This window comes from Nestor notabilis, unplaced genomic scaffold (assembly GCF_000696875.1).
Source record: "Nestor notabilis isolate BGI_N333 unplaced genomic scaffold, ASM69687v1 scaffold8769, whole genome shotgun sequence".
Taxonomy (NCBI): domain Eukaryota; kingdom Metazoa; phylum Chordata; class Aves; order Psittaciformes; family Psittacidae; genus Nestor; species Nestor notabilis.
This window is the reverse complement of record NW_009942334.1, coordinates 4,599-29,721: the sequence shown is the minus strand read 5'-3', so window position 1 is coordinate 29,721 and position 25,123 is coordinate 4,599. Positions and strand designations below refer to the sequence as shown.

Below are 25,123 nucleotides of genomic sequence, written 5' to 3'. Positions count from 1 at the left end.
TGCTTACCCATTTTTGAACAGAAAATTGAAAGGAAAAGAAGTCATCATCTACAGGAAGATGTAAGCAATCACCACTGATCTTAAAAGAAAATGAAGAACTTAAAAAAGAGGAAAAAAGTCCACCATACCACTAAAACATTTTTGGCTGAAGGATGTCTGGGAACTCTAAAGAGATTCTCTTATTGCAAAAATGAATTGTGAAGGAATTTCTTCCCAAAACAGAGAGGTCCTCCTGAGCGACAATGCACATCCAAAGGATGAAACCTTGCCCATTAGATGCCCCATACGTGGCAGGAGGTTGATGGGGTTCGCACAGCACAAGGCACAGTGATCTGGGAAACAAAAGGTATGGACAGCCCATGTGACAGAAACAACAAGAATGGATGAAAATAATTCATGGGTCACTGATCTGAAAGGAAGCTGTTCTATTTTGTCTCTGATTGGGGGTAAAACGTTCCCTTTTCAGCAGCTGTTCACCACTAAGCCACCTAAAGCCTGCGCCTCATCCATGTTGTCACCACCATCAACTGTTGGGTTCTTCTCCACTCCACCCCATGAATCCCTATGGGAGAGCAGAAGGGTAGGTGTTGCAGGACTATGCATCTACTACATAGTTACCAATAGTGGTGGTGACATAAGGACAACAAATTTGGCAAGTGGCAGCTTTCGCTGTTGGCTACATCCAAGGTGTGTGTATGCATGCATGCATCTGCATGAAAAGGACACATGCAACCCCCTCAAAAAGACAATTTCTCTTAAGATGGAAACACCAAACAAACCCCAACCTGCTTTCCTTCAGGAATCTGACCTGCACACAGCAGATCTCGGGGAAGGAGGACAAAGAAGAAAACTGTGGGTGGTACCCACCTCAGCTATCCCTTACTCACACTCTTCCAGGGGGTGCTCTGCCTCTTGCTGAGAGCAGCTCCTGGAGTGCTCCAGGTTTTCAGCCACTGTGTCAGATGGGCTGAAAATTGCAGCCACGTGGATTTGCTTCACCAGCATTCCAACCACGACCTGTCTCAGAAGAGCGAGGAGAGGATGGGTGGGAGGAGGCAACCAAAGCCAGGACCCCTTTTTTCTAACCCCCTTTCTTTTTTCTCCTCCTTTTTAATCCTTTACAGGAAAGCCAGAGCCCTTAGACAGGGCAAAACTCCCCTCTGTGGATGAGGCCAGCAGAGCTGTAAGTATGATCCACAATGTGCATCTGAACAAACGTTATCTCTGGGGAAAAGAAAATGAAACCAACTAAAAGTGATCATCAAGAAGTATGCTTTCAGGTTTTCACAAGTCATGCACCTCTTCTACTTTGAGAAGATTAAATAACTTTTTCTTTTTAGGCAGTGATTTAAAAATAAATGGCTAAATTATAGTTAGCGCCAAAAATAAAAAAGCAATGAGTCCTCTTATGGCTTTGATCTCCCTTGTGAAGGGTAAAAGTAGAAGAGTATTGCCACAATTAAAAAAAATATATGTATATATTCAACACTGACAAACATACTATTTCTTCCTTTGCTTGTGACAGTGGGTCTTTGCAGTACTTATTAAGGAACTCAAGCATGTTTGGATGCCAGCAAGGTGGAGCAGAGACCCTGCTGCTTCTTTCAACTCCTCATCAATTTCTTGACATAACTCCTTGAGTGCTTTGTTGCTAGGCTGACTTTCTTCAGAGGTATCTACACAAGGTTGGGATGCATAGCCACTGTCTCCAAGAGGATCATCTTCATAGTCAACGTCTGTATCCACTTCACTGTGAAATCCTTCGCTGCCATCGCTTCCATCACGGCTGGTCTCGGAGATAAATTCATACACCTCATCAAGGGAGGACAAGGAAGACACGCTGGACCTAGATGCGCAGCGCTGGGAGCCCATGCTGCTGGCACTGTAGTTGTGATCCTCTTTTGGATCGATATTGGTGGCTGCAGAATCATTTTCCTGCAAATTTATGGAACTGGGAGGATTGAACGCGCTGCCATAGCTCCTCTTCTTAGGTGTCTTCAGAGGCTGAGGTTTCTCACCTATCAGAACCAAGATTCGTCAGTAAGCAAATACTCCACTGAGATCACTTGAAAAATCATAGAATAGTTTGGGTTGGAAGGGACCTTAAGATCATCCAGTTCCAACCCCCTGCCACGGGCAGGGACACCTTCCACTAGAGCAAGTTGCTCCAAGCCCCTGTGTCCAACCTGGCCTTGAACACTGCCAGGGATGGGGCAGCCACAGCTTCTCTGGGCACCCTGTGCCAGCGCCTCAGCACCCTCACAGGGAAGAACTTCTTCCTTACATCTAACCTTAATCTCCTCTGTTTTAATTTGAACCCACTGCCCCTTGTCCTACCACTACAGTCCCTCTCCAGCATCCTTGTAGGCCCCCTTCAGATACTGGAAGGCTGCTATGAGGTCTCTCTGGCTGACTGCAAAGTAAACTGAACATGAGCATTTAAGAGTCATAATTTCTCGTGCCCATTTACTGTCATCCATGAAGGACAACGGTCTTCAGCTAATCACAGCTAAGAGCTGGAAAAACAGAGAAGTTAACTAAGAAACTCTTGTTTCTCATCTAGCACAAAGAGGGCAGGGGAAGAAATTTGCTGTTAAAAAAACCTCCAAAATTAAATGTGGAAAAAGAAAAAGAAAGGTGGTTCTGTAAAACTCTAATACTAGCAGAAAGAATAATCAAACCAGAACTGCTTCTCAAATGCTCTTACTATTTGGAAACTAGACCATACTTGTTTCCTGCAACATTTAGCTTCTGGGTAGAAAAGAACAAAGTAAAATGGCTTATGCTTACAGTCCAGCATCCCTTGCTGAATGGAAGTATTTAACAGCATCATTGCAGTAGCAGCATCAATATCAGATTCTGTGAAGGAGAAGCAGCAAAACATTAGATCTTCGGTAAGCCTGACAAAATGAGGTCCCTAGAACATATAAAGAATATATAACTATATATATTGACCTACAATAAAGAGCAGGACAGGGAGAATGTATGAATTCAGACAGAGCATGACACTCATACAGTGCAGTACCATTATAGAACAGCCTCACATCTTAACTATGATACTCAAATGCTGAATTCTAACACTGCACTTACCAAAGCTGAAGCCAAGAATCATTAATTAGACATCCATATGATGATGCTGTTGCTATACTTACCAACAAGTGGCTTTTTGTTGGTACCAGTCGAGAAAGATTACGCATATGGCATGGAAAAGCATCTCAGCAGCTTCTTACCCTGGTTATGTGAATATGTGAGGCTGAGAACAAACGTGCCTGTTAATGAAGCACTAATTCAGCACACCTCTCTCCTCCAGCAGTAATTTGCGCACTAACAAGTCAGATGGAAGAAATCAAGAAGACAAGGAGGGAAAGGGGCACTGACCTACTTGATCTAGAAAACAAAGGGATCTAAATAATAAATAGGCACTTCAAAAGGTTTAGGTGAACTGCAGCACTTTTAGCTATGGTAACAAGCATTGCTGTAGAATGCCATTGTTTGCCACCCAGATTGCCTACCTCTCTAAAAGGGCACCTTAAGGATAATATGACAAAGTGACATTTCTCACTAGAATCAGGTGAAAAGAAACAAGCACATCTTTGTCACTCTCATTTCAGGACATGCTCATGCACTTTAGAAAAAGAGGAAATCCAGTGTCTTCCTTCCTGACATCCAGCTATGGATCGCAGAATCACAGACTGGTTTGGGTTGGAAAGGGACCTTAAAGCTCATCCAGTCCCAACCCCCTGCCACAGGCAGGGACACCTTCCACTAGAGCAGGTTGCTCCAAGCCCCTGTGTCCAACCTGGCCTTGAACACTGCCAGGGATGGGGCAGCCACAGCTTCTCTGGGCACCCTGCGCCAGCGCCTCAGCACCCTCACAGGGAAGAATTTCTTCCAAATATCTAATCTCAATCTCCCCTCTGTCAGGTTGAAGCCATTCCCCCTTGTCCTGCCACTATGGGCCCTTGTCAAAAGCCCCTCTCCAGATTTCTTGTTGGCCACTTTAGGCACTGGGAGCTGCTTGAAGGTGTCCCTGGAGCCTTCTCTTCTCCAGGCTGAACCAGCCCAGCTCTCTCAGCCTGTCTCCAGAGCAGAGCTGCTCCAGCCCTCGGAGCATCTCCGTGGGCGCCTCTGGACTTGCTCGAGCAGGTCCATGTCCCTTCAGGAGAAATATATATGGTACACTAACCATGAAAAAGAGGAGCAATGAGATGGTGAGCTCTCACAAGAGCCCTGGTGTCTCAGAGCAAAACACTATTTCTAAGGTGTACATAAGGACATATTTCTCCCTTGTTTTCACTCTCTCATTTTAAAACCAGCATACTTTAAGGTCTATTTCACTGCACTCACAAGGCTGGGTTTTTTCCTGTTTTTCAATACTGTTTCTGGCAGTAGAGCCCCTAAATTTCCAAGTTGGTATATAATCTCCCCCTTGTTCAAATGACAAGCAATCAGAGGCATTAATGCAACATAGATTTACTACCTGCAAAGAGCATTTCTGCATCTTAGTACCCCCAAAGAATGAGGAGTGACTCCTCATTACAGTGCACATTGCAGTGCACGCTGCAGTGACTCCTTAGCAGTACTCTACTGTTAATGTGCTTTGGTTTCATTTGTGACTGTTCTTCTCAACAGACCAGTACTTCCCAAATTTATGTCTCCCCAACAGAATGGCTGAGGAACCACATTATTACAAGGAATTCTTTCATTTGCACAGCTGCAGCCCTGTGTGACCCCAGGAACATTAATGGTTTGCCTCCAATGCCAGGGAGATGCTGAACAGGTTCACCAAGATGAAGAAATTAAATCAGAGCAGATATACGTCATTATTTGGGCACCTGCAGCATAGCAAATTGGAATAGTTAGCATCAGACTGGCAGTCTCCAAACCTGTCAGAGAACACACCAGCAAAATCATTAAGAGGAGGGGGATTTCTTATACTCTCTAGCAAGTCATTATCCCATTGTGCTCAGTGCTTGTCAGGCCACACCTGGAATACTGTGTTGAGTTTTGGCCCCTGCTATACCATATAAAAAGATGTGGACAGACTGGAGAGGGTCCAGGGAAGGGCTACAAGGATGATGAGAGAGGACTGGAAAGCCATGTGAGTACAGGCTGAGAGAGCTGCGTTTGTTCAGCCTGGAGAAGAGAAGTATCAGAGGAGATCTCATCACCATGTGCCAGTATTCAAAGGGTGGCTACAAAGAAGATGGAGACTCCCTTTTTACAAGGAGTCACATGGAAAAGACGAGGGGTGATAGGCACAAGTTACTCCTGGGGAGATTCCAATTGGATACAAGAGGAAATTTTTTCACAGTGAAAACAATCAGCCATTGGAATAATCTCCCCAGGGAAGTGGTGGATTCCCTGACATTGGACACTTCTCAGATTTGGCTGGACAAGGCACTGGGACATCTGGTCTAGGTCATGCTTTGCTTAGAAAGGTTGGACCAGATGTTCCTTGAAGTCCCTTCCAAACTGGAATTGTATGATTCTGTGATTCTAATCCCTGGGAATCCCAGACCTAGCAGCTCCACAGAAGCCAGCCAGCCAAGGATGCTTCCTTGCCACCCGGGTACCACCATAAAACCTCTGTCTGGATGAATAGTTATTATCATCTGTGGACCAGGCAGCTGCTTGGTCTCTAAAAATACTGGGCTTTGCTGCCTAACCAATGTTTTTGGTTTGAGGCCAAAAACTAAAAACAACCTTGCTAGCCTACTGTGCTAGCAAAAGCAGAGCGCTGGATGTCTGCTATGCTGCTCAAGTCCTTCTTCATCAGGGGCCTTTCATTAACCCTTTGAAAGAGCTTTACCAGCACTCCTCTGTGACAGATTAACTTATGCTCACTTTTGCTTGGAATCAGCCCTTTAAAAATTGAGCCATTACTATTATTTTTGACAAGGACAAGCTTTCAATGTATTAAGCTTTAGTAGTGAGGTGCAAGACCTGAGCTAAACAGGCTTCTTCAAAGGAAATGCTGTGATTGCCAGCATGCTGACCAGCTCCCTCCTGGTACCAAGGCTCACTGAAATATTTTAAAAATAAAGAAAACTCTTTTCAAAGTACATATGGGAAAATGAAGTAACCACCTTCTATTCAACAGCTGTTGCTACTTCAATTTGCATTTCACTGTCAATGAAAAACAGACTTCCATCTTAAATTCACTTTTTTTCTTAAAATCTGAATCTGGCTGGCTGTTCTTCCTCATGTAAAGCAAAAGTAGAAATCCCTAGGCCAGAACTATGGCCAGGTTCTTGACTCTAATGCTCATTAAAACCTGTCAGAATTCTTGCCATGGCTAGAAGAGATCACTCATCCATAGCAATACACTGAGCAGGACTCTGTCAGATCCAATCTTTCTCCACCAGTTTTTGGTGACTACGGTTAAACTAACATTTATACTACATAAAAGCTTTTGATTGTGGACATGACTTGGTTTCTCCTGCACCTACTTCATTACTAGTAGATGAAACACAGAGTGATATAAACTTGGATGAGGGGCAGTACTGCAGCCTACAGTATCAAGACCTCTATGTGGAGTATATATATTAAACTCATCCTATTCCTCTCTCCCAAGAGTTAAAATGAACATTTTACAATTTTTAAGGTGATACCTTCAACTAAAGAAACAACATGAGGCTGTTCTATCATCTGGGTTAATATCCAGAACTTACGTCTTCCTGCTCAACTACACTGGCAATGACACCAGTTTGTGCCCATCTTTTTGGCAAGGAATTGAAAAGCACACAGCTGTGAAATACTCATCTGAAGTATACTCATCATTCCCATCATGCTCTCCCACCCACCTGTATCAAACAAACAATTTTAAGGGACTTTTCTGTGGCCACATTACACCAGTTTCATACATCAGAATTTGCTGCTTTTTGTTCTTGGTAACCAATAGAACTAGTGTAGAGATGTGTAGTGAGACAAGGAAGTACAAAATGAAATATAATCCTTTGTAAAATAAGAAAATTAAGTTTTAAGTAACTTTAAGTTTGGTGGCTTTGTACATAACAACAAAACTTTCCAAACCTAAAAAGCCCAATTAAAAGAGCATAAAAGGATCCTTGTATAAGATAAATCATTGTAGCTGACAGTTTTAGGACCTTATGACCTTTGGACAAAATTTATTGTAACCAAAACAGGACTGTAGTTAAGGAGTATCTGAAACCAGCAGATGTTCAGGAGGTGCTGTAGCGAAGTTAACTGATAAGTAGAAGGACGAGGAGAAATCACTCACTTCTGTCAGTGGTGTTACCAAACTAATTAAGCTGGTGTAAGCATTTATCTACTGCGCATGCTTCAAAGACTTCCAGAACAAGGGTTCAAGAAACGGACAAGTGATGAAGATCGTTGGAAGAAGTAAACGACCACCGAAGACCACTACCACGTTGTTATGCGCATGCGAAAATAGGCGTGGAATTATGTAAAACAGCTCTCGGACAACTAATGCATATGTATGACATCTATCGGAAATGTAATGAATATGTATGTTAAGCAACAATATAATCACGGTCTGTTTGATGGTTAAACGAGACACACATTAGGAGGAGATATCCCCTGTGTCTCCCAGCGCTGCAATAAAGAATACCTGCTTGTCAACTTAAACTTTGTTGGCGAGTTCTTAACGAGTTCTACAAATCAGTAGCTTCCAGATTTGTGTTCTACTGAAATATTCATTCCTTAAGTAGGTCATATTTGGGAGTAATGAGTCTGCTAAATACGTTGCTGGCAGAACAAGAGAGCCCCCATTACATGTTGAAATTCATCTTAGGGATTTAAACTTAACACACAAGTGGCTAATATAAGAAGCATGCATTCTACTACATAATCTAGCAGACCCTTCAGAGCAGGTCCATACACAACAGGAGCTGGGCTTCAGTACACGCTAAAGCCAGGGGAGCAGAGCAAATGAAAATGAAATGTTTACCTTTGAGAGATCGGCCATGGTTCTGCTGAAGGACTGAAGTTAGGTAGTGAGGGGACACAGACCTACTGAAGAGAAATGCAACAGGTCAAAGCCAAGCCCTGATTAGCCAAATGATTTCTACAAAGTACAGTAGACACAATAATATGATCACAGAGAGGTAAGCACAAAACCAACCCAATCACCACAGTCTGGTGGGCAAGCAATTTCTATTGCCCTTAGTAGATGGCCTGACATATTGGTTGATGGCTTATGTAGCACTGTAAGCCATTAGCAGCATTTGTGAAACACCTCCAACTACATACACTAAGCAGAAGTCTGGTGGGCAAGAGATACTAACTTCTACAGAGTTTATGTACCTGCCTAAAGGCTGGATTTTAAACAAAGATTTTTACTAAGGTTTTACAAAGTAAAAACCTTTACAAAGTAAAACAAGACATTAGCTTATACAGGGATGCTTACAGCCCAGGAGCAACAGAATAGGTAAGGATCAGTTGCGTCCATCCCCTCTTCAAAATGGTAGTGGGAAATTAACAAAAACAAAAGGTAGTGTCATGCCAAAAGCTGGGAAGAACAAAAGAAACCCCTTCAAACTAAGATATCTGCTGATTTAAAGTTATCTGAAGCTGGGCTGCTTTGGTGATGCTGCCTGCTTTGTTATGTTATCAGATCAGCTTTGCACCTGGCAAAGTACCGCTCAATACCTTACAGAATAAAGGGCAAGTTAAATCTCTCACATATTTTTCTGCTGCACACCCAGTCCTAATTACTCAGTTCATTATAAATACAGTAGCAAACAGTTAGAAACAAATACAACAGAAATAGTACACAACTGGTAATGCTGTGTGAACCATAGCAGTGTGCATCTTTTTTATAGCATTGCTGGAAGAATTCAAAAGGTGATGGGCAGAATTTTCAAGCCCAACCTGTAACAGCAACCTCATGGGATGAATGGGGTGATTTCTATCATTAAGGTGTGTTCACCTTTCATATTTATCATATTTAGACAGCTCTATTTTCCAAAATAAGGCACAGCCACAAATCTCCCCGAAAAATCACAAAGCTGATAAATGCTTAACATTTTTTCAGCTTCTCTAGATCATTAATTAAAACCTAAATAGTGACTTCAGTTTTTTAAAATACAGTAACTAAAATATTCATTCTTTAAGTTGAATTTTGTATAACATATTTTTCGCTGGTTGCTGGCTGCTGCTGTGTGGCTGCACACACCTCAACAACCCTGAGATCAGCTACTCCACACAGCTATTAATGAGGGATGCCCTTTTACTATCTCTCTGCTCCAACTTGCCATCATGTTATCCAAACTCAGTTGGTCATCTGTAACGGCTCCAAAGGTTGGTATAGTGCAGGAAGAAAAGAAATGAAGCAAGGTGGCTTGGAATGCATCATCTGAGAGCTATGGAAGCTGCTCTGGCAGCACTGCAGCCTGCCTGGCACTGGTAACCAAAGCTACTGAAAAAGAGAGTAGCATTTAAGCATCTCCCAGTGTAGCAATCAAAGGGAAAAAGATCCACTGCAGCTGAATGTGAATATGTGCAAAACTTGAGTTTTCTTGAAGGAGTGCAAAGGGAACAGATCCAAAAATGAGGGAAAAAAAATTAAAATAATAGTAATTAAAAAATAAAAGCCACAAGGAAAGCAATGGGCACACCCCACCATGGCTGGCTCTGTAGCCTGCAGGTAAGTTGTACAAAGAGATGCTAAACGTCTTCATCTTTTTTTCTGAGCTCAGATCCTCCAAGAATCATACCCACATAAAGCTTTCTTAGAGCAAATTAATGCTTAGCATTAAGGCAAGCCATGCATATGCATAAGGTATTTGGAAGATGAGGACCCTGCCCGTCCCCAGAGCCAAGGGATATAATACATGTACTACTAGAAACAGAACGCAGGGGCCTTGCATTGACTTGTTGAACAAGCTGTGCATCAGTGAAGCCAATCACCTATGATAATACACATTTCAGTGTAACTAGACACAGATTCCAGTTTCAGAAAGCTTCTGCTCGAAATAACACCTTCCATTTTATTTTAAGATCCTCCTGAATGATAGGCATAGTCCCCACAAACACGCTGTAAAATAATTATGAACGCTAGCCCTCCCTCAACAACAGTCACAGCCAAATTCTAGCATCAGCCTGTAGAAGAATTTGGACAGTCCTCCCAGCCTCTCTCCAGCTGCAACTCTGGGCTTCCTCTTTCTCTCCACACACAAGGCAACCCCTTGTGGGCCCCTCCCCAAAATTAGTCCAGAATTTAAATCTAATCCAAGGATTTTTGAATGCGGAAGGGAAAAAGATAAATCTGTTTTCCTGAAAGTCATACAAATGGTTTTGTTATTGTTATTATTAGGGGAAAATAAACCAGCTTTCATTAGGGAGAAGTTTAGTATCTTAAAATGCTGGGCTTATTTTGTTGTCCTTATAAATAAAAGCACTGCGAAACCCTTCATGTATTGAAGTCAGTGGGAATTTTGCCATGTGGCTTCATTAGGACCAGGATTTCCTTGTAATTGTGATAGTTGGCAAGTGCGACTAGTCCTTCAGTGAAGGAAAAAAAGGGTACCGGAAACAACAGCTTCAAATTAAAGGCCTGATCTTGCAAGTACTTCAGCATTCGGGTAACATCTCTCCTTCCCTAATCCTAATTTCAGTATAGTGTATTTCTACAAGCTAGGTAAATCATAACTTCAATGCTTGTATCATTGGACTAATCTTGAAGACACTAAAAGCTTAACTGGTCGAGGCTCTGAATGACCTGCCCTGCCCTAGGCTAAGTCTGCCCTGATCCTCTGCTCCTCCGTCTGGACAGACAGCATTCCAGAGGTCCCTTCCCATTTGTATTCTTTAAATTTTAAAGTTTGACCATATCAACATTATCACAGCGTTAACAAAGCTTTCAAGGACCAAAACCTTCACTCAAGTTGTACCAAAAACCAGAAGTTCATGCCCTTACATAGAAACATCAAAGCCTGTAAAAGCATTATCATCTGGAGTTCAATTACAGCAGTTTCAATAATCTTTGTTCCCATAAAACAAAGCCTAACAATACCACCAGCCATCTCATGCTTTCCAATTTGACCATTTCTTAATACTTAAGCTCTTCAGGGTTATTTTAGTAATGCTCCAATTCCTGTTGAAAACAGGATGCTTCTGCTTGGCTCTTTCAAACCCAACATGACCCTTTACAGCTCAACATGGCTGGAAGGTCAGAGACCACTGTTTCATCTTGTAGGTTACAAGCTCAACCAGGAAAGCCCATGCCACACAAATCTTCAGCTACTGCCAGACAGACAAGGGTTGCACTGGAGTGCCAGTGACCCATTGGACCCTTATAAATATCTGCTCAATGTTATCAGTTTTACATTCTGCTCCAGTAATCCCAGGTCCTCCTGTTTGCTAAGGAAACTCCTTGCAGTAAGGTTAAGGCACAGGGCAATGTTCAGAGACCCTAATTATCTCTTATCTCACCCAAATTCTTTGCTGAACTAGATAAACCGGCCACATGCCTACCTAAGAACTGAGCTCACCATCAGCAATGCGTTCCTCTCTGCTTTCTGTCCTTCTCCTTCTCATCCTCCTCTCTGTCCCCCCACTACAGGCTGACCCAGCTGCGGTTCCTCTTCCTCTACTGAGAATGCATGATGTTCACTTCAAATTCTCCAAAATCTATTGCCTAATCTTAAAATGTATTGGGTGAGGAAGTCTTGCATGCTCCGCCTCAGAGTATGTTTATGGTAAAGGCTGTTCTTACCATCCCTGCTGCAAAATGCTTTTAACAGCCTCCAAGAAAAAACCCCTTTATCAGACTGCCTCTCTAAGCACTTCAAATCATACAAAAGTTGTTTTCAACAAGGGTATATAATATATACATTTTATATCCAGACGAGTGACTTAAAGGAGAAGACACACACTTCCTTCCAAGCTAGCAGCACTAGAAACCCTAGATCAGTCCTGGTGAACTATGTTTGAAGGAAGATTTTGCTCCAGTTCCTGGGGCAGCCTGCCCTACAAAGATATGGGGATCACCAGTAAATCACCCAGCATAGCCCTGACCTCCTTCTTTTAAACTTTCCCGCAGTTACGAAGGTGACTTGGACACAAACCCCAGATCTGGGAAGCCTGAGCTCATTACATCTCCCCACCTTGTCCAGCCAGTCTCACCTAAGCCCCACTCAAATTCTTCTCTTGGGTGGCAGCCGGTAACAACACATCAACATTCCCATGGGCATTTCCTCTGTATTGTAACCTCACACCCTACTGGGATGAGAAAATCCACCTACCTCGGTGGTGACGCCGGTGGAGTATAAAACGAGAGTGCTGAGGGAAAAGGCTGCTTTTTCAGTGCTTGCACAAGATTAGGTTTATATTCCGGGTCAACGCACCATAACGAACCTTTTCCATTCACCTGCAAGAAAGAAGTACTGCAAATTAGATGAGTCAGGGGCCAGGCTGTTACAGTCATTTCTAATGTGACATTCCCAAGATGCAGCGCAGTGCAATGATACTGGCATCCAGCACTGTACAGAAGATGTGCACCATCCTCAGGCAGCTCTATTGCCTACATGGGAAGGGGATGCTCCCTAAGCGAGTGTGTGGTCCCAAGACCCTTATTATATGGTATGGAAGCACCTGTTTTGCAGCTTGGGATAGCATCCCCCAAGCTCCATTCCCTTTCATGTTTGTCCACTGAAAGCTGTAAGCCTTATTTTAACACTTGGTAAATACAGCTGTGAGTTTAAGGATCTGTCCAGGCATCGGTGAATAGATCAGCAGCCTTTCAATCAAGAAGTTTCTAAGGAACCAAAGCACCTTTCCCTTCACTTACATATGTCCACGTACTCATTTAACTTTACAACATCCTGTTAAAGCATCTTGCCAAATGCCTGGCTAAAATCCCAATTAATGTATTTTGATGCACCTAACAATGCAAGCACCACTGTGCTAGTTATTCTTGCTATTAAATTTGATCTGCCAATAGTTAAGCACCATTTTATGGATGGTCAATGACTTAAAACTAAAAAAGACCCACAAAGCACATAAATCTGTGGTCCTATTAAGTCATGGGTCCTATTAAGCCCTCTTTTCCTGAAAAGAGGAAATACTTTGTTATACATAGTGAAAAATCAAACCATGGAAGGCTCCAGCTGAGAGACAATTTTAGTTGAAGGTACTGCCTTTCATAAAGATCTCTGAGCTGCAGCATCTCTCAGTTGTTTATTTTTTTAACCTGAATCTTTCTTAATACTCATCTTTTCATGCTAAAACTGAACACAGCCTCCAAGATACCTATCAAGAAGCTTACCTTTAATTAAACAGCCATAATGGCTGGCAGGAAGATTTAGCCAGCTAAGTACTAACGGGGTATTCTCCCAAAATAGTTCCATCCATCTTCTCAATGACAAACTAACATCCTTTATCCCCTTCCCACACCTCTCCCAGACCCTTTCCCCAGCATTCCAACCCTGTATGTTGGTGTTCGTTTTTTTTCTCCCTTTGGTAACTTTGAGGCTACCACCGGTTTTATCTGCTAGTTCAGGCAAGCACTTCCACTTGACACCTAATGCTGTTCAGCTGGGCCTGCAGCCAGAATGGAGTTAAGTTTCCCTCTTTCATCTTCCCAGCCAGGTACTCCCACCAGTTCGCTGCCCTGACAACACAACACGGGGATTTTGGGTGGGTATTGCAACAGCAAGCTGAGGCCAGACAGACATTCAGTCCAGTGCAAGAGGCAATAAACAGGGTGACGTCTTCTTTGGGTAGTCATATCGAGTTAAGTGTACTTCTTTGGGTAGTTAGATTAGGTTAAGTGTAATGTGAAATCACACTTTCCCCCACCATTATTTGTACTAAAAGCAGACATTGAACAAAAGAGGTGGTGATGCCCATGGGGCTGTCATGTGCACCATCCAACTCGCATCTGCTGCTTAGCAAAGATGCACAGTGGCAGTCTTAGCACAGGTCTGGTTAGTGTCACACTTTAGGGGAAAGCCATGCACAGCTGGAGCTGGAAATCCTGTACAACACAGGTACATCCTGCTTGAAAATAAACCAGAGATCTAACCACAGCAACAAAAAAGACTGTGCCATTTCTCCTACCAAGTCTACAGTGACCTAAAACGCTAAACTGCCTGTGGTGGTTACCACTTCACATCAACAGTGGGGCAACTGTTGATGTGCCAGCTGAAATGTAGGTGTAACTCATTTAACATCTGGAAATGTCCCTCCAGAGTCAGCACAGAGCAGCCACCAGCGCGTTTTAACTCTCCGTCACAAAGCGAGCAGGGCAGTTACATTGTTCTGAGATGATGTTTTGTCTATCATCTTTTCTGCGTCTTTCCGGTTTTGATTTGACTTGCAGGATTTCATCTGGGCACATAAAGGAAGGAAAATAATGCCTACATTTTGAAGCCGTTGGGCTATTTTGTAAAGACAGTCTCCAGCCTCCAGCATTCTGGGGCTTGATTATAGCAACATGGGTTGGAAACAAGATGCCCCCCATGGTGCAGCCTTGTTCTTTATCTCTACCACTACGCTCCTGCGGTCCCTCTCCTGTAGCAGGGAAGTACAACCAGTGAGTATGACCAGTTCAGCAAGGAAAAGCCAAGGACCAACCAAACTGGAGCACACAGCCAGCACCAGTGGCTTGGGCTCACTGCAGAGACAGACACCCATCCTCCATGAGCTTCAGCCCTGGGCAGCAGTTGTGGTTGCATCAGGATTGGGCTGTTCTCACCAACTGCTTCCACTTGAGCTGGGTACTGGAAAATATCCTGTGCACACATGGAAGTGTGTCATATATCCACCAAGAGGTTTGTCAGATCATAGACATCTTTCTTCAATCTCTACAGTCTTACAGACGGGACCTGCTCCTTGCCTGAATATTTGAACAGCCACACAGTTTATCTAGCACCATCTCTTGTCAAAAAAAAGACATACCTATCAAGAAAAAGAAAGGGAAATCTGTTGAAGATACTCAAGCCCTGTCTCCCCCAACCTCTGGAGGATAACAGTGGCAAGGGCACATCCATACGAGCAGCAACATGCCCAACTGGTGCTTGGTGCAGATGCTGCTCCTGCCTCCTCACACCTTGTCTCCCCAGTGGTATTGATTAATAAAAAATTCCCCAAACCCACAACTGTAAAAACAAGTCTAGCAAAGAGCAAGGAGACTCTTCAGGGCTTCCTAATCAAAACCACTTTTCACTTCAGGTCCTCCTGCGCTGTATATCAGACACCGCTCCCTCAAAGAGAATGCTTCTTGACATTGTAGACCTCTCTCCCACCAATACTAAGGCTGCATGACAGTGCTTAAAATGCATTAACTGTATCGTCCGAGGATTGCTCAGAATCACAATTGCATCCAATTGAGCCTGCAATCACAGCTCCACACCTGCAGGGGCACCGAGGCCACAGCAGGTACACTGGAAGGCAAGCAGTTATCCCAGGCACTGGCTCCAGCATCATCCCCTTGCTGCTCATCAGCTCCAGCTCCCAACCACCATTACCAGAGAACCACTGGGAATCTTCTGTTGGGACGACTGCAGACATGAGCTCAACCGCAGCTCTAGTGAGAAAGGGTATTTCAGCTCTATCAACTGGGGTAAACCTTGACAAACCACTTAGGTACAGCAGCATCACAATATGTGCTTACAGAAAGAGCAGTGTATATTTTAGCAGAGAGGTGACGTACATACATCCTGTTTCCATGGCATGAAAAGTTCCTCCTCTTGACTGCAGTGCTGGCTCATGAGGCATCTCAAAGCAGTTACTTTCCCTTCAGTGCCCTTCGACTCATCACAAGAAAACCATTACAGAGTATTTTTCAGTGACCCCAGCAAGGACAGCCTTCCCCCAGTCCCTGCTGAATTCTATCCTAGACTCTTGAATGCCTGCAGCCTCCTGGGACAGGCAGGGTAAAGGGATTTACCTGGCTGATATGAATATATGTGCAAACAGAATGACCATCCACAGCTACATTTTGAAATATGATGTGGATCAGCTTGGTGGAAACAGCTCTGCAGAGTGAGAAAGTCAATGCTGAGGGGTCACCCAGACATGCCTTGGATGTTTTAATTGGATCTGCTCCAGCAGGGTCTTGTGGAAAACGTTCAGGAGCAATCAGGGCACAGAAAGCACACTCCTACAGCATCTCTTCCAGGTTAGCACCAGCTGAAATGAATCCAGTTCATGTTTGTGTCCTGAAACTGCCCGGCAGTGCCAGCTCACGTGAGGTCAGTGAGGAAACATCAAGAGATTCACTGAGAAATGCACTCCCAGTCCAACCCAAAATATCAGCGCTAGGGCAAACATGAGGACAGACTCTTCCTACTTTTGTTGCCAGACCCCCAAGAGATCATAGCATCATAGAATAGCTTGGGTTGGAAGGGACCTTCGAAGCTCATCTAGTTCCAACCCCTTGCAATGAGCAGGGACACCTTCCATTGGACTAGGTTGCCCAGAACATCCTACCTGGCCTTGAACGTCTCCAGGGATGGCGCATCCACCACCTCTCCGGGCAAAATGATTTTGTAGCCAACAGCCAGCAACAATACCCATGGAAGCATCATAAAGCATCCTCATCCTGCCCTGGGATGTGGGGCACAGACCCTCCCCTCCTGTCAGACACACTCTTCCAATACGAGAGCTCAGATTCATTTGAAAGGCTTTAAAACCCTTCTCACCCAAAATAAACCATGCTCCTCTGATGCAATGTGCCGTGGGCCTCTCTGCTTCCCCAGGCGCTTGGGATAGAAGCAAGCTGACTAGCACTCCCTTCGAGACACAATTAAGATGCCATTAACAAAGAAATAAATGGAAGAAAATACAAAATTATCCTGCCCTCTCAGCAAAGCACCCGGAGGCATGGCTGTAACCATGGCTAGCAAATATCACAGGCAACACCATCAGCAAAATAAGGTTGGAAGCTACTGCTGCTTGCTCCAAAGTGACACCTGAGGAGGGTCTGCAGCATTCCCATCATCTCTTGTGGAGTCTGCACATGCTGCTGTGCCTCAAGGACCTGTTTTGCAGGAAGAATTAGAGCAGTATTCTCATCCAGTCCTTTCCAAAGCAGGGCAGAGGATAAAGACTTAACCACTGTTTGCTGGAAATGGGGAAGCTTCAGTAAACTTTCAGGAAAGGCTTTTCAGGGTGGGTTTTTTTGGTAAATACAGTTTCTGTTCCTAAGAATTAGAGAGCTGTGCCGTGTCTGGAGCCCTGGGAAAATGCTGACAGAGCACATCAGCATCACTTTACTGGTAGTGATGGTAGCTATTCTGCGTTGTGCTTTTCCTACTAGAGATGTCATATCTAGCAGCAAGCCATCCTCTGAGCCCAGCAATACTGGTGAGGTTGCAAGGGTGAGCAGAGGATCACACAGTCTCAAGCTCCTCCAACCATATGCCAAGACATGAGGTTTTGATGGTAACTCCTAAACCTTGAGTGTTTCCAGGCTGGGAAAAGCTGAGCTTTAAATGGCAGATTCACAGACAGCAGGAACTCGTGCACCAATTTAGGAGATTTTCCTTCCTCCCTTCTGAAACTCGTCTCCCTTCCTGGGTGGAGCCACACAGACCCTTAATGGCACTTTAGCCACCTGTATTGGCTGCTTAGATCCACATCCTTCACACATGCACAGCCTGCAGTTACTCCATTATAGCACCTGCAGCAACATTAAAAGCCCATCTCAACACTCAGCAGGACTTGACTATGGGAGAGTTACTGAACTTGCCATACAGCAGCAAAAAGTCATTTTTTCCAAGCAAAGCTGCTGCTTGAGAAAACAACACCCTGACAATTTAATGTAGAAGCAGGGATACTGCAAATCATAGAATGGTTTGGGTTGGAAGGGACCTTAAAGCTCATCCAGTTCCAACCCCCTGCCACAGGCAGGGACACCTTCCACTAGAGCAGGTTGCTCCAAGCCCCTGTGTCCAGCCTGGACTTGAACACTGCCAGGGATGGGGCATCTAGTCCGACCAATACAAGGCAATCCTTCCCCATGCCCATTCAGCTCCAGGACCTCTAACTACAGCGAGAGGCTGTCAAGCACGCCAGGCATTGCAAGCATTACTGATAACAAGCCTGTTACCACCAGGCTGACCTCCAAGCAGACGCATCCGGGATTTGTTTGTTGACTTTTGGTATGTGGTTTGTTGGTTTATTTAAGTCAGAGCCAGCTCTTTCAGAAATGGGATGGGAAATCAGAGAGGGAAAAGGAAGTCACTAGTAAAACTGTAATGGTCGGAAGAAGAAAGAACTTGTACAGAGAAGAGTATCCTTGACTTTAAGGAGAGAAGCTTGTGTCTGCACCACACAGAGACATACCCTGTTATGTTATGACAGAGGTTAAAGCAATACAGTACATTAAATGCAGGAATTAAGACTGTTACTGTGCAAAGTATAAAAGAAGATCACAAGTGAGAGAGTTTAATATTCAAGGCAGCTGTTAGACTGAGGAACACTCAGCCATGTTCATACAGTGTGCTTGCAAGCAAGGGCACCTTGCAGAAGGCCACATCTGTACCCAAATGGGTATCACCATGTCACCCACAATCTCTTCTGCTTGCCAGTGCAATTGTAGCCATGGCCATGCTGGAAAAGTATTGAAGGAGGAGCACACACTGATATTTAAGCATTAGAAAATAGAGAGAGCACCAGTTCAAAAAGCGTCAGCAAAAAGACATCCTAAGATGCCTGAAGTTTAAGGCAGGGTGTTGCAGGCTAACAAAATTATAAGTAAGTGAAAACAGGGTCTTCTGCAATAGCATGTTAGCCAGCTTTAAAAAGTATGAACCACCACTAGCTCTACACAGGCCAGCACAAAATCCAAGTGACTTTTGTCATCCTGTGATTTGTCAGAAGCGGCATTTCCAAACCTTCTCCAGTTGCAAAATACAGCGTTACAGGACATGGAGGGGAAAAAAACAAACCAAAACAATAGATAACACAAGTCCTTGGGAACAGAGTCTTCTCCATTCCCCCTGAATGCCAAACGTTTTTCACCTCCCTCCCACCAGGTCTCACCTTGCCATGGCCTCTCTCCACCTTGCGGAAACACTTGTTCAAGGAGAGGTTGTGTCGGACTGAGTTCTTCCAGCCGGTGGGTGCCGTGGCGAAGTAGGGGAAGCGCTCCAGGATCCAGCTGTAGATCTCTTTGACTGGCAAGCTCTTGTTGGGGGAATGCTCGATGGCCATGTAAATGAGAAGGCTGAAAGAGTACGGGGGTTTGGAAGTGGAGGATTTCTTTTCAGGGTTCTGGTAGCAGGACGGTGAGAAGGATGGCACGCTGTCACCCTCAATGTCATATAAAGGACTAACGATCGGAAGTCCCTCGCTCCCAAGGCTGAAGTTTGTTAGCAGGTTAGTACTTTCATGCAGCCAGTTCAAGTTTGTGAGCTCGTCGTCTGCTGAATCTCTGTCCACCACGGTGGCCTTTGGCCTGCCGGCATCGCCTGCGTCAGGCAAGCTTCCCATGCCATGACACTGCCGTAGTCCTGCAGCTCTTTCTGCTCCGGGCGTTTCAGCTTTCTTATCCGGAGTCATTCCAGTGACTGGACCCATTTAGCTTTATTGGTCTGCAACAAAAAAGATGGTCAGAAATCAATGCAAACCTTCAAAGCCATGTTCAGTGGGAGCCCACCAAACCCAAATGCAGGGCTATATCATGGAATCCCAGACTGGTTTAGGTTGGAAGGGACCTTAAAGCTCATCCAGTTCCAACCCCCTGCCACGGGCAGGGACACCTTCCACTAGAGCAGGTTGCTCCAAGCCCCTGTGTCCAACCTGGCCTTGAACACTGCCAGGGATGGGGCAGCCACAGCTTCTCTGGGCACCCTGTGCCAGCGCCTCAGCACCCTCACAGGGAAGAACTGGTTCCTTACATCCAACCTAAATCTCCCCTATTTAAGTTTAAAGCCATTGCCCCTTGTCCTGTCCCTACAGGCCCTTGCAAAAAGTGCCAGGCTCTCCTGCAAATCAGAGGGTGGCGGGACCAGCACTCAACAAGAAGGGACCATCCGCTGGGGTGGCAGCTCTGACCTGTCACTGAAATAATGGCTGAGCACTGCTGTGCATTTTTCCCTAGATGGGAAAAACCAACCAAACCAAAACCCAAAAAACCCACCCAACTCTAATATTATTATCTATAAAGAAAGCCAGCCAGAACGCACGGTCTAACAGTCCACCCATGCTTTAGAGGCATTGCACTAACAAAAGACATCTTCTTGCCTGTAGAGTTTTACAAGCAGTCATCTAGCAAACTATGTGATGGCATGTTTTTTTCCCTGCTGATGTGACCATGTTAGAGCCTCGCTGCACCTACAGCTTTGGCCAACACAGCTGCACCAGAAGCACAGACCAACAAAACCACTCAACAGATGCGTGTGTACATATATGCGCACATATTACAGAGGCTATACCAGCCTGCTATAAACATAAGACACTCCAACTATCAATGTAGTTTACCAGTAAAGCTGAGATTCATATTAACTGTAAAAAAAACCTCCAAACCCCCCCCAACAATTACATGCAGTTACACTGCCCAACCTGCCTGGAGATGCATTTGCCCAGCCTCCTCCTTTGGGAAGAGGGGAATGATGTGTGTGATGGAGGCGTGGCACGGTGACATAGGAAGGCAAAAGGATACATCCTTTTTATGCTTTTTATGCAAGAAGAAACAGAGCCTGGCCAGCCCCTGCCTGGTGCCAGGCAAGTGCTGGGGGCAGAATTTGTGCCTCCCCCTGAAAAGGCACTGGGTTTCCCATCAGCAATTTCTTCTCCTCTCTTCATCTGCTCGTATGCTTTTGCACCAGCTATTGCAAAACTGTTTTGACAGTAAAACCCGCACCTATGCTTACTGTACTAGTGCTGGAAACCATCCCCAAATTGTCTATTTAAGGCAGGGATGGGTGTGATCAACAACCAACCCAGTCATTAAAAATAAACAAAAATAAAAAGATAAATTCAAGCAAAGCCAACTGCTCAAACAGCTGGTCAAAAATAGCTTTGCTCTCCCTACAGTTTACTTCTTCCCCAAGCCGTCAGAGCAGATTTATATTGGCAGTCAGTGACGGCTGGCTTTAAACACAGCAATATATCCATAGGCTTATGTCACTTATTCAATCCCTTCTTAAATCACAAAAAAAAAAAAAACCAAAAAAAAAAAAAAACCCAAAAAACAAAACAAACTCAAAGAGATAAAATTTCTAAAGGGAGACAAACCCCAATTCTGCTGCAACGTGAGTTGCACCATTTTCCTCGTAATGATTAACTTTACCTCCTTGTTCAGAGCCTCTTCAGCCAGCTGCATACTAGCTCACACCTCTCAGCCATAGAATCCTAGAATGGTTTCGGTTGGAAGGGACCTTAAAGCTCATCCAGTTCCAACCCCCTGCCACAGGCAGGGACACCTTCCACTAGAGCAGGTTGCTCCAAGCCCCTGTGTCCAACCTGGCCTTGAACACTGCCAGGGATGGGGCAGCCACAGCTTCTCTGGGCACCCAGTGCCAGCGCCTCAGCACCCTCACAGGGAAGAATTTCTTCCTGATGTTTCATCTCGATCTCCCCTCTGTCAGGTTAAAGCCATTCCCCCTTGACCTGTCACTACAGGCCCTTGTCAAACGCTCCTCTCCAGGTTTCTTGTCGGCCCCTTTAGGCACTGGAAGACTGTTATATGGTCTCCCTGTATTTTAGAACTCAGCTCATGTTGTATGAAACAACCCTTTGCAAATCTTCAGCCAACCCCATCCCTGGAAGGGAACTATGCTTGACCCTTCTTCACTCTCCAACGGCATCAGATGAAAGGTGCCGTTTGGCATCTGCACAACGTCAGTGCCCCAGGTTAGGGCAACCTTCTACACAACTAAACATACCTATTTATTTCTGTAGGGCCAGCCAACCAACACAGTCACCTCTGCTAGTACTGCTAACAATGCAGTCATTTCCCTCCAGATTTAAGAAGTAAAAAATAAAATAAAGCAGTATATTACTGTGCACTGTCCCAGTCTGAGGAGCAGAATAGGTTTTTAATTCAGGAGAAGAGATTTTCAGCCATATCACAATTCTGTTAGCGAGAGCAGCTCTGCAACCACCCTCTCCTGCACCAAGCTCAGGGCATGCAGCCCAAGTTACAGGGCTGGTTTATTTGTGAACTCCACACACAATTTTGGTACTAACATAAACAGGCTCTGTGAGAGTATTTAAAAAGACAGGTATGTGCTTTTGCACGCAAGCAACTATACCAGTAACAAACTCTTCTATTGGTTTTCATATTCCCTTGTGTCTATGGAAACGTATCAAAACTGGGGCTTGTCCTGACTTAAATACATCACTCTATGTATTGTGCTGTTAAAACAGCCCAAGAATTGCACAAATAAATGACCGTCACAGCTCACTTACACAAGTTTGGGGTAAACTTCTGAGCCAGCAGGCACACAGCACGGGACCAGACACAAGTTTTTGCATGTTAAGAGGAAAGAGCAGCAAAGTATACCTCTGCATGACTAGTGAAACCCCATCGATAAAAAGCACCACATCTGCTTCACCAACAGCATGAAAGCATGACACCAGGCCGTTTTTCCCACCATTAACATCTCCTTTGTCTCAGGCTGCCCTGCTCCATCCTCTGCTCACCCCTCAGCAGCAGTTGGAGGTCAGCTGAACCACGGGCACACCCCCTTTCCCAGTCCTGTGATGAGCCTATATTTGATTACAACACTATATGATGTCACGTATCCAAGACAACTAAAGGCATTATGGTCTCCTGAGGACAAAACCACCTCTCAGCCATAGACTTTGGCAAGCCAGGAGCTGTTGTCTGCAGAGGAAAAAGCCGAGAGCTGCAGCCCTCCAGTGACAAAAGGCACCCAGAGATGCTCCCATTAGGGTAGCACCCACGGCAGGCAGGGCCCTTCCTGCTCCTCTTAGCTTGCAAAGGAGGGGAATTGAAAATAACCTGTTTAAATCCCATTTAAAAAGCAGTTATTGGCCACTCAAGGCCAACCTGATACAAAAAAACCCAACCAAAGGACCGGACAAGCCATAAGCTCACAGGTTTCTTTTTAACCTTAGCATGGAGTGTTCAAAGAAGAAAGGTTTTCCAGGTATTTGCCAAAATACTTCCAAGCCTCTCTCATTTTAATACCCCTTTAACGTCAATTTTCTGTCTCACCCTGAGATATAATTAAAGGCAGGGGGGGGAAAAACAAATGGCAAAACAAAAACGGGAACTAAAAGCAATGTAAAGGTCCAATATTAGGAAAAGAAATACTGCAAAATTGAAAAAGGGAAGGGATTAAACCCTTATCATAGCCCAGGGAAGGGTGAGGAGTGAAAGATCTCATCTGAGATCTAACTTGCATGAAGAAAAGTTTTCATTCTTTCATTAAGTACACACAGACACACACAAGTGGGTTTGTAATTGAAATAAATATCTCAAACAAAAATGTAAACTCAAAATGTAAACTCAGACATGTCCAGACCCCATTCCAGACCCTGTGCATGGCCCAGAGCCTCTGAGGCTTGGCCATCACGAAGCCTTTCCAAAGGCTGCAGTCCCTGTTGGACCGGGTTTCCTGTGCCTCAGATTTAAACCATGCACATGAAAACAGTCTAACAGAAATTGGGAAGTGAAGAAAAAGAACAAACCAAAACAAACCAGCAATGAAATCTAAACTATTACGAAAAACTCCTAAAAACCCCCTTTGGTGTCACAGAAAGGTGGGGGGAAGAAGTGCTTTAAAAAAAAATGCTTTACTGCCAATAGCAGCTTTTCAAAAGCTGCCTCCAGGTCATGTCCTGAAACTCTGTACACTGCTTGCTAAATGGACTAACATGCAAAAAAATGTAAGCCATTGATAACGTTCACAAGTGAGCCATTTGAGCACACGCCTTGCAAGATAATTCTGATGCTAATTCCCTTTCCAGGGTAACCCTTCCACGTGCTTCTCTACCATCCTCTTGAAATAGAAATGAGTATAAGCTACATTCCAGCTGGTGTCAGTACCAATTTACCAACAGTAGAAAACATAATGCTATCTGCTCCATCCAGCTCCACTCTTCCGCCTTCTTCAGTCTTAAAGAACCAGAACTCTCGATTTTGAGCTGAAAACCAACAATTTGAAGCTTTGCCCCAAGTGACCCTTCTGCAAGATTTAATTTGGGAGATGTAGCACAAACCCACCCACATCACCAGCACAACTGTGTGATCATGAAGCTGTCACTGGTTGCTATTTCCCAGCTCCTGTTCCCAAAACACCAGTCTTTCTCCCCATCCCTACACAGCAAAGCAATGCTCCTCACCATGCAGATCTCCTTGGCCAACTCACTCTTAATTTTACTCCACAAGTATTGAACTTGTTTTTCTGTTTCAAAATTACTTTATGAGAATCAGCCCTCTCCTCACCATGGTTGTGGTATAAAATTATCTTTTCTTCCATAGGGTGACCCCACACTGGAACACCTAGACCAGGCAGGTTTCGTGTACAGAAAAATGGCCCCGTTTAATCATACAGGGTCTGTATGTTGAGGTACACCATCAGGAGGAAGGCTGCAGAAGACAGAAGTGTCTCTAAGCACAGAAGAAAGGCACCCATGCTAGCAAAACTAGACCCTCAAAGTACAAGATACCATCTGACACTGCTCATACAGCATAGTCACAAGCCCAAAAGCATACTAGCTCCTACTTTTGACTACTCAACATCCCTAAACCAAACAAAACCAAACCGGCTGATAGGAACAGATTGCCCTGATCTTTAAGGTCTCTTGTAACTCAAAACATTCTATGATTCTATAACCAGTCTGGTGATGGTCCTCACAGACCAGAGGATGAGGGATGAGTGATTGCTGCTGCTGCTGAGAAGCAAGCCTCTCAGCTCCCACTCACTCAGTTCTATTTTGTGCAAGTTTCCAGTCACTGAGCTCTCTCCACATCCAGTAATTACCTTTTAGGTGACTGTATACTTGCCCCAAATCTAAGCACAACACAATCCAGTTAAAAAGAAATTAAGCAGGGGACCCCACATGAACCAAGAAACTAAATCTAGCTACATACTGCAAGACAGGAATACACTGAAAATAATCCAAGAGAAGAAACGAGGCCTGAGTGTGGTATCAAGATAAGCTGCTCCAGGAGATGGGCTTTGGGAAAACAGCCAGACACACACACAGAATCTTA

The 25,123-nt window shown here is 44.5% G+C and overlaps 1 protein-coding gene across 2 annotated transcripts; it reads right to left on the bottom strand.

The window, feature by feature from the left end:
* Positions 1 to 1,176: 1,176 nt before the first annotated feature.
* Positions 1,177 to 19,527, bottom strand: FOXN2 (forkhead box N2). 2 transcript variants are annotated; one of them, XM_010021347.1, is made up of 5 exons: positions 18,976 to 19,527; positions 12,231 to 12,355; positions 7,934 to 7,998; positions 2,791 to 2,859; positions 1,177 to 2,018 (listed from the first exon to the last, which is right to left on the bottom strand). In XM_010021347.1, exons 1-5 carry the CDS (start codon positions 19,510 to 19,512, stop codon positions 1,501 to 1,503), a joined length of 1,314 nt encoding a protein of 437 aa, XP_010019649.1. In that variant the 5' UTR covers positions 19,513 to 19,527; the 3' UTR covers positions 1,177 to 1,500. The 2 variants fall into 2 exon arrangements, with proteins under 2 accessions (XP_010019649.1, XP_010019650.1); XM_010021348.1 differs by having other exon boundaries at positions 7,934 to 7,995.
* Positions 19,528 to 25,123: the final 5,596 nt, after the last annotated feature.

Excerpts from the sequence above, each read along its gene's own strand:
- FOXN2 (XM_010021347.1), bottom strand. The coding sequence starts at position 19,512 with ATGGGTCCAGTCACTGGAATGACTCCGGATAAGAAAGCTGAAACGCCC. Across the intron at positions 7,999-12,230 it reads CCACCGGCGTCACCACCGAG|TAGGTCTGTGTCCCCTCACT; the intron begins GTAGGTGGATTT and ends ATTTCTCTTCAG. Across the intron at positions 2,860-7,933 it reads CCATGGCCGATCTCTCAAAG|AATCTGATATTGATGCTGCT; the intron begins GTAAACATTTCA and ends TCTCCTTCACAG.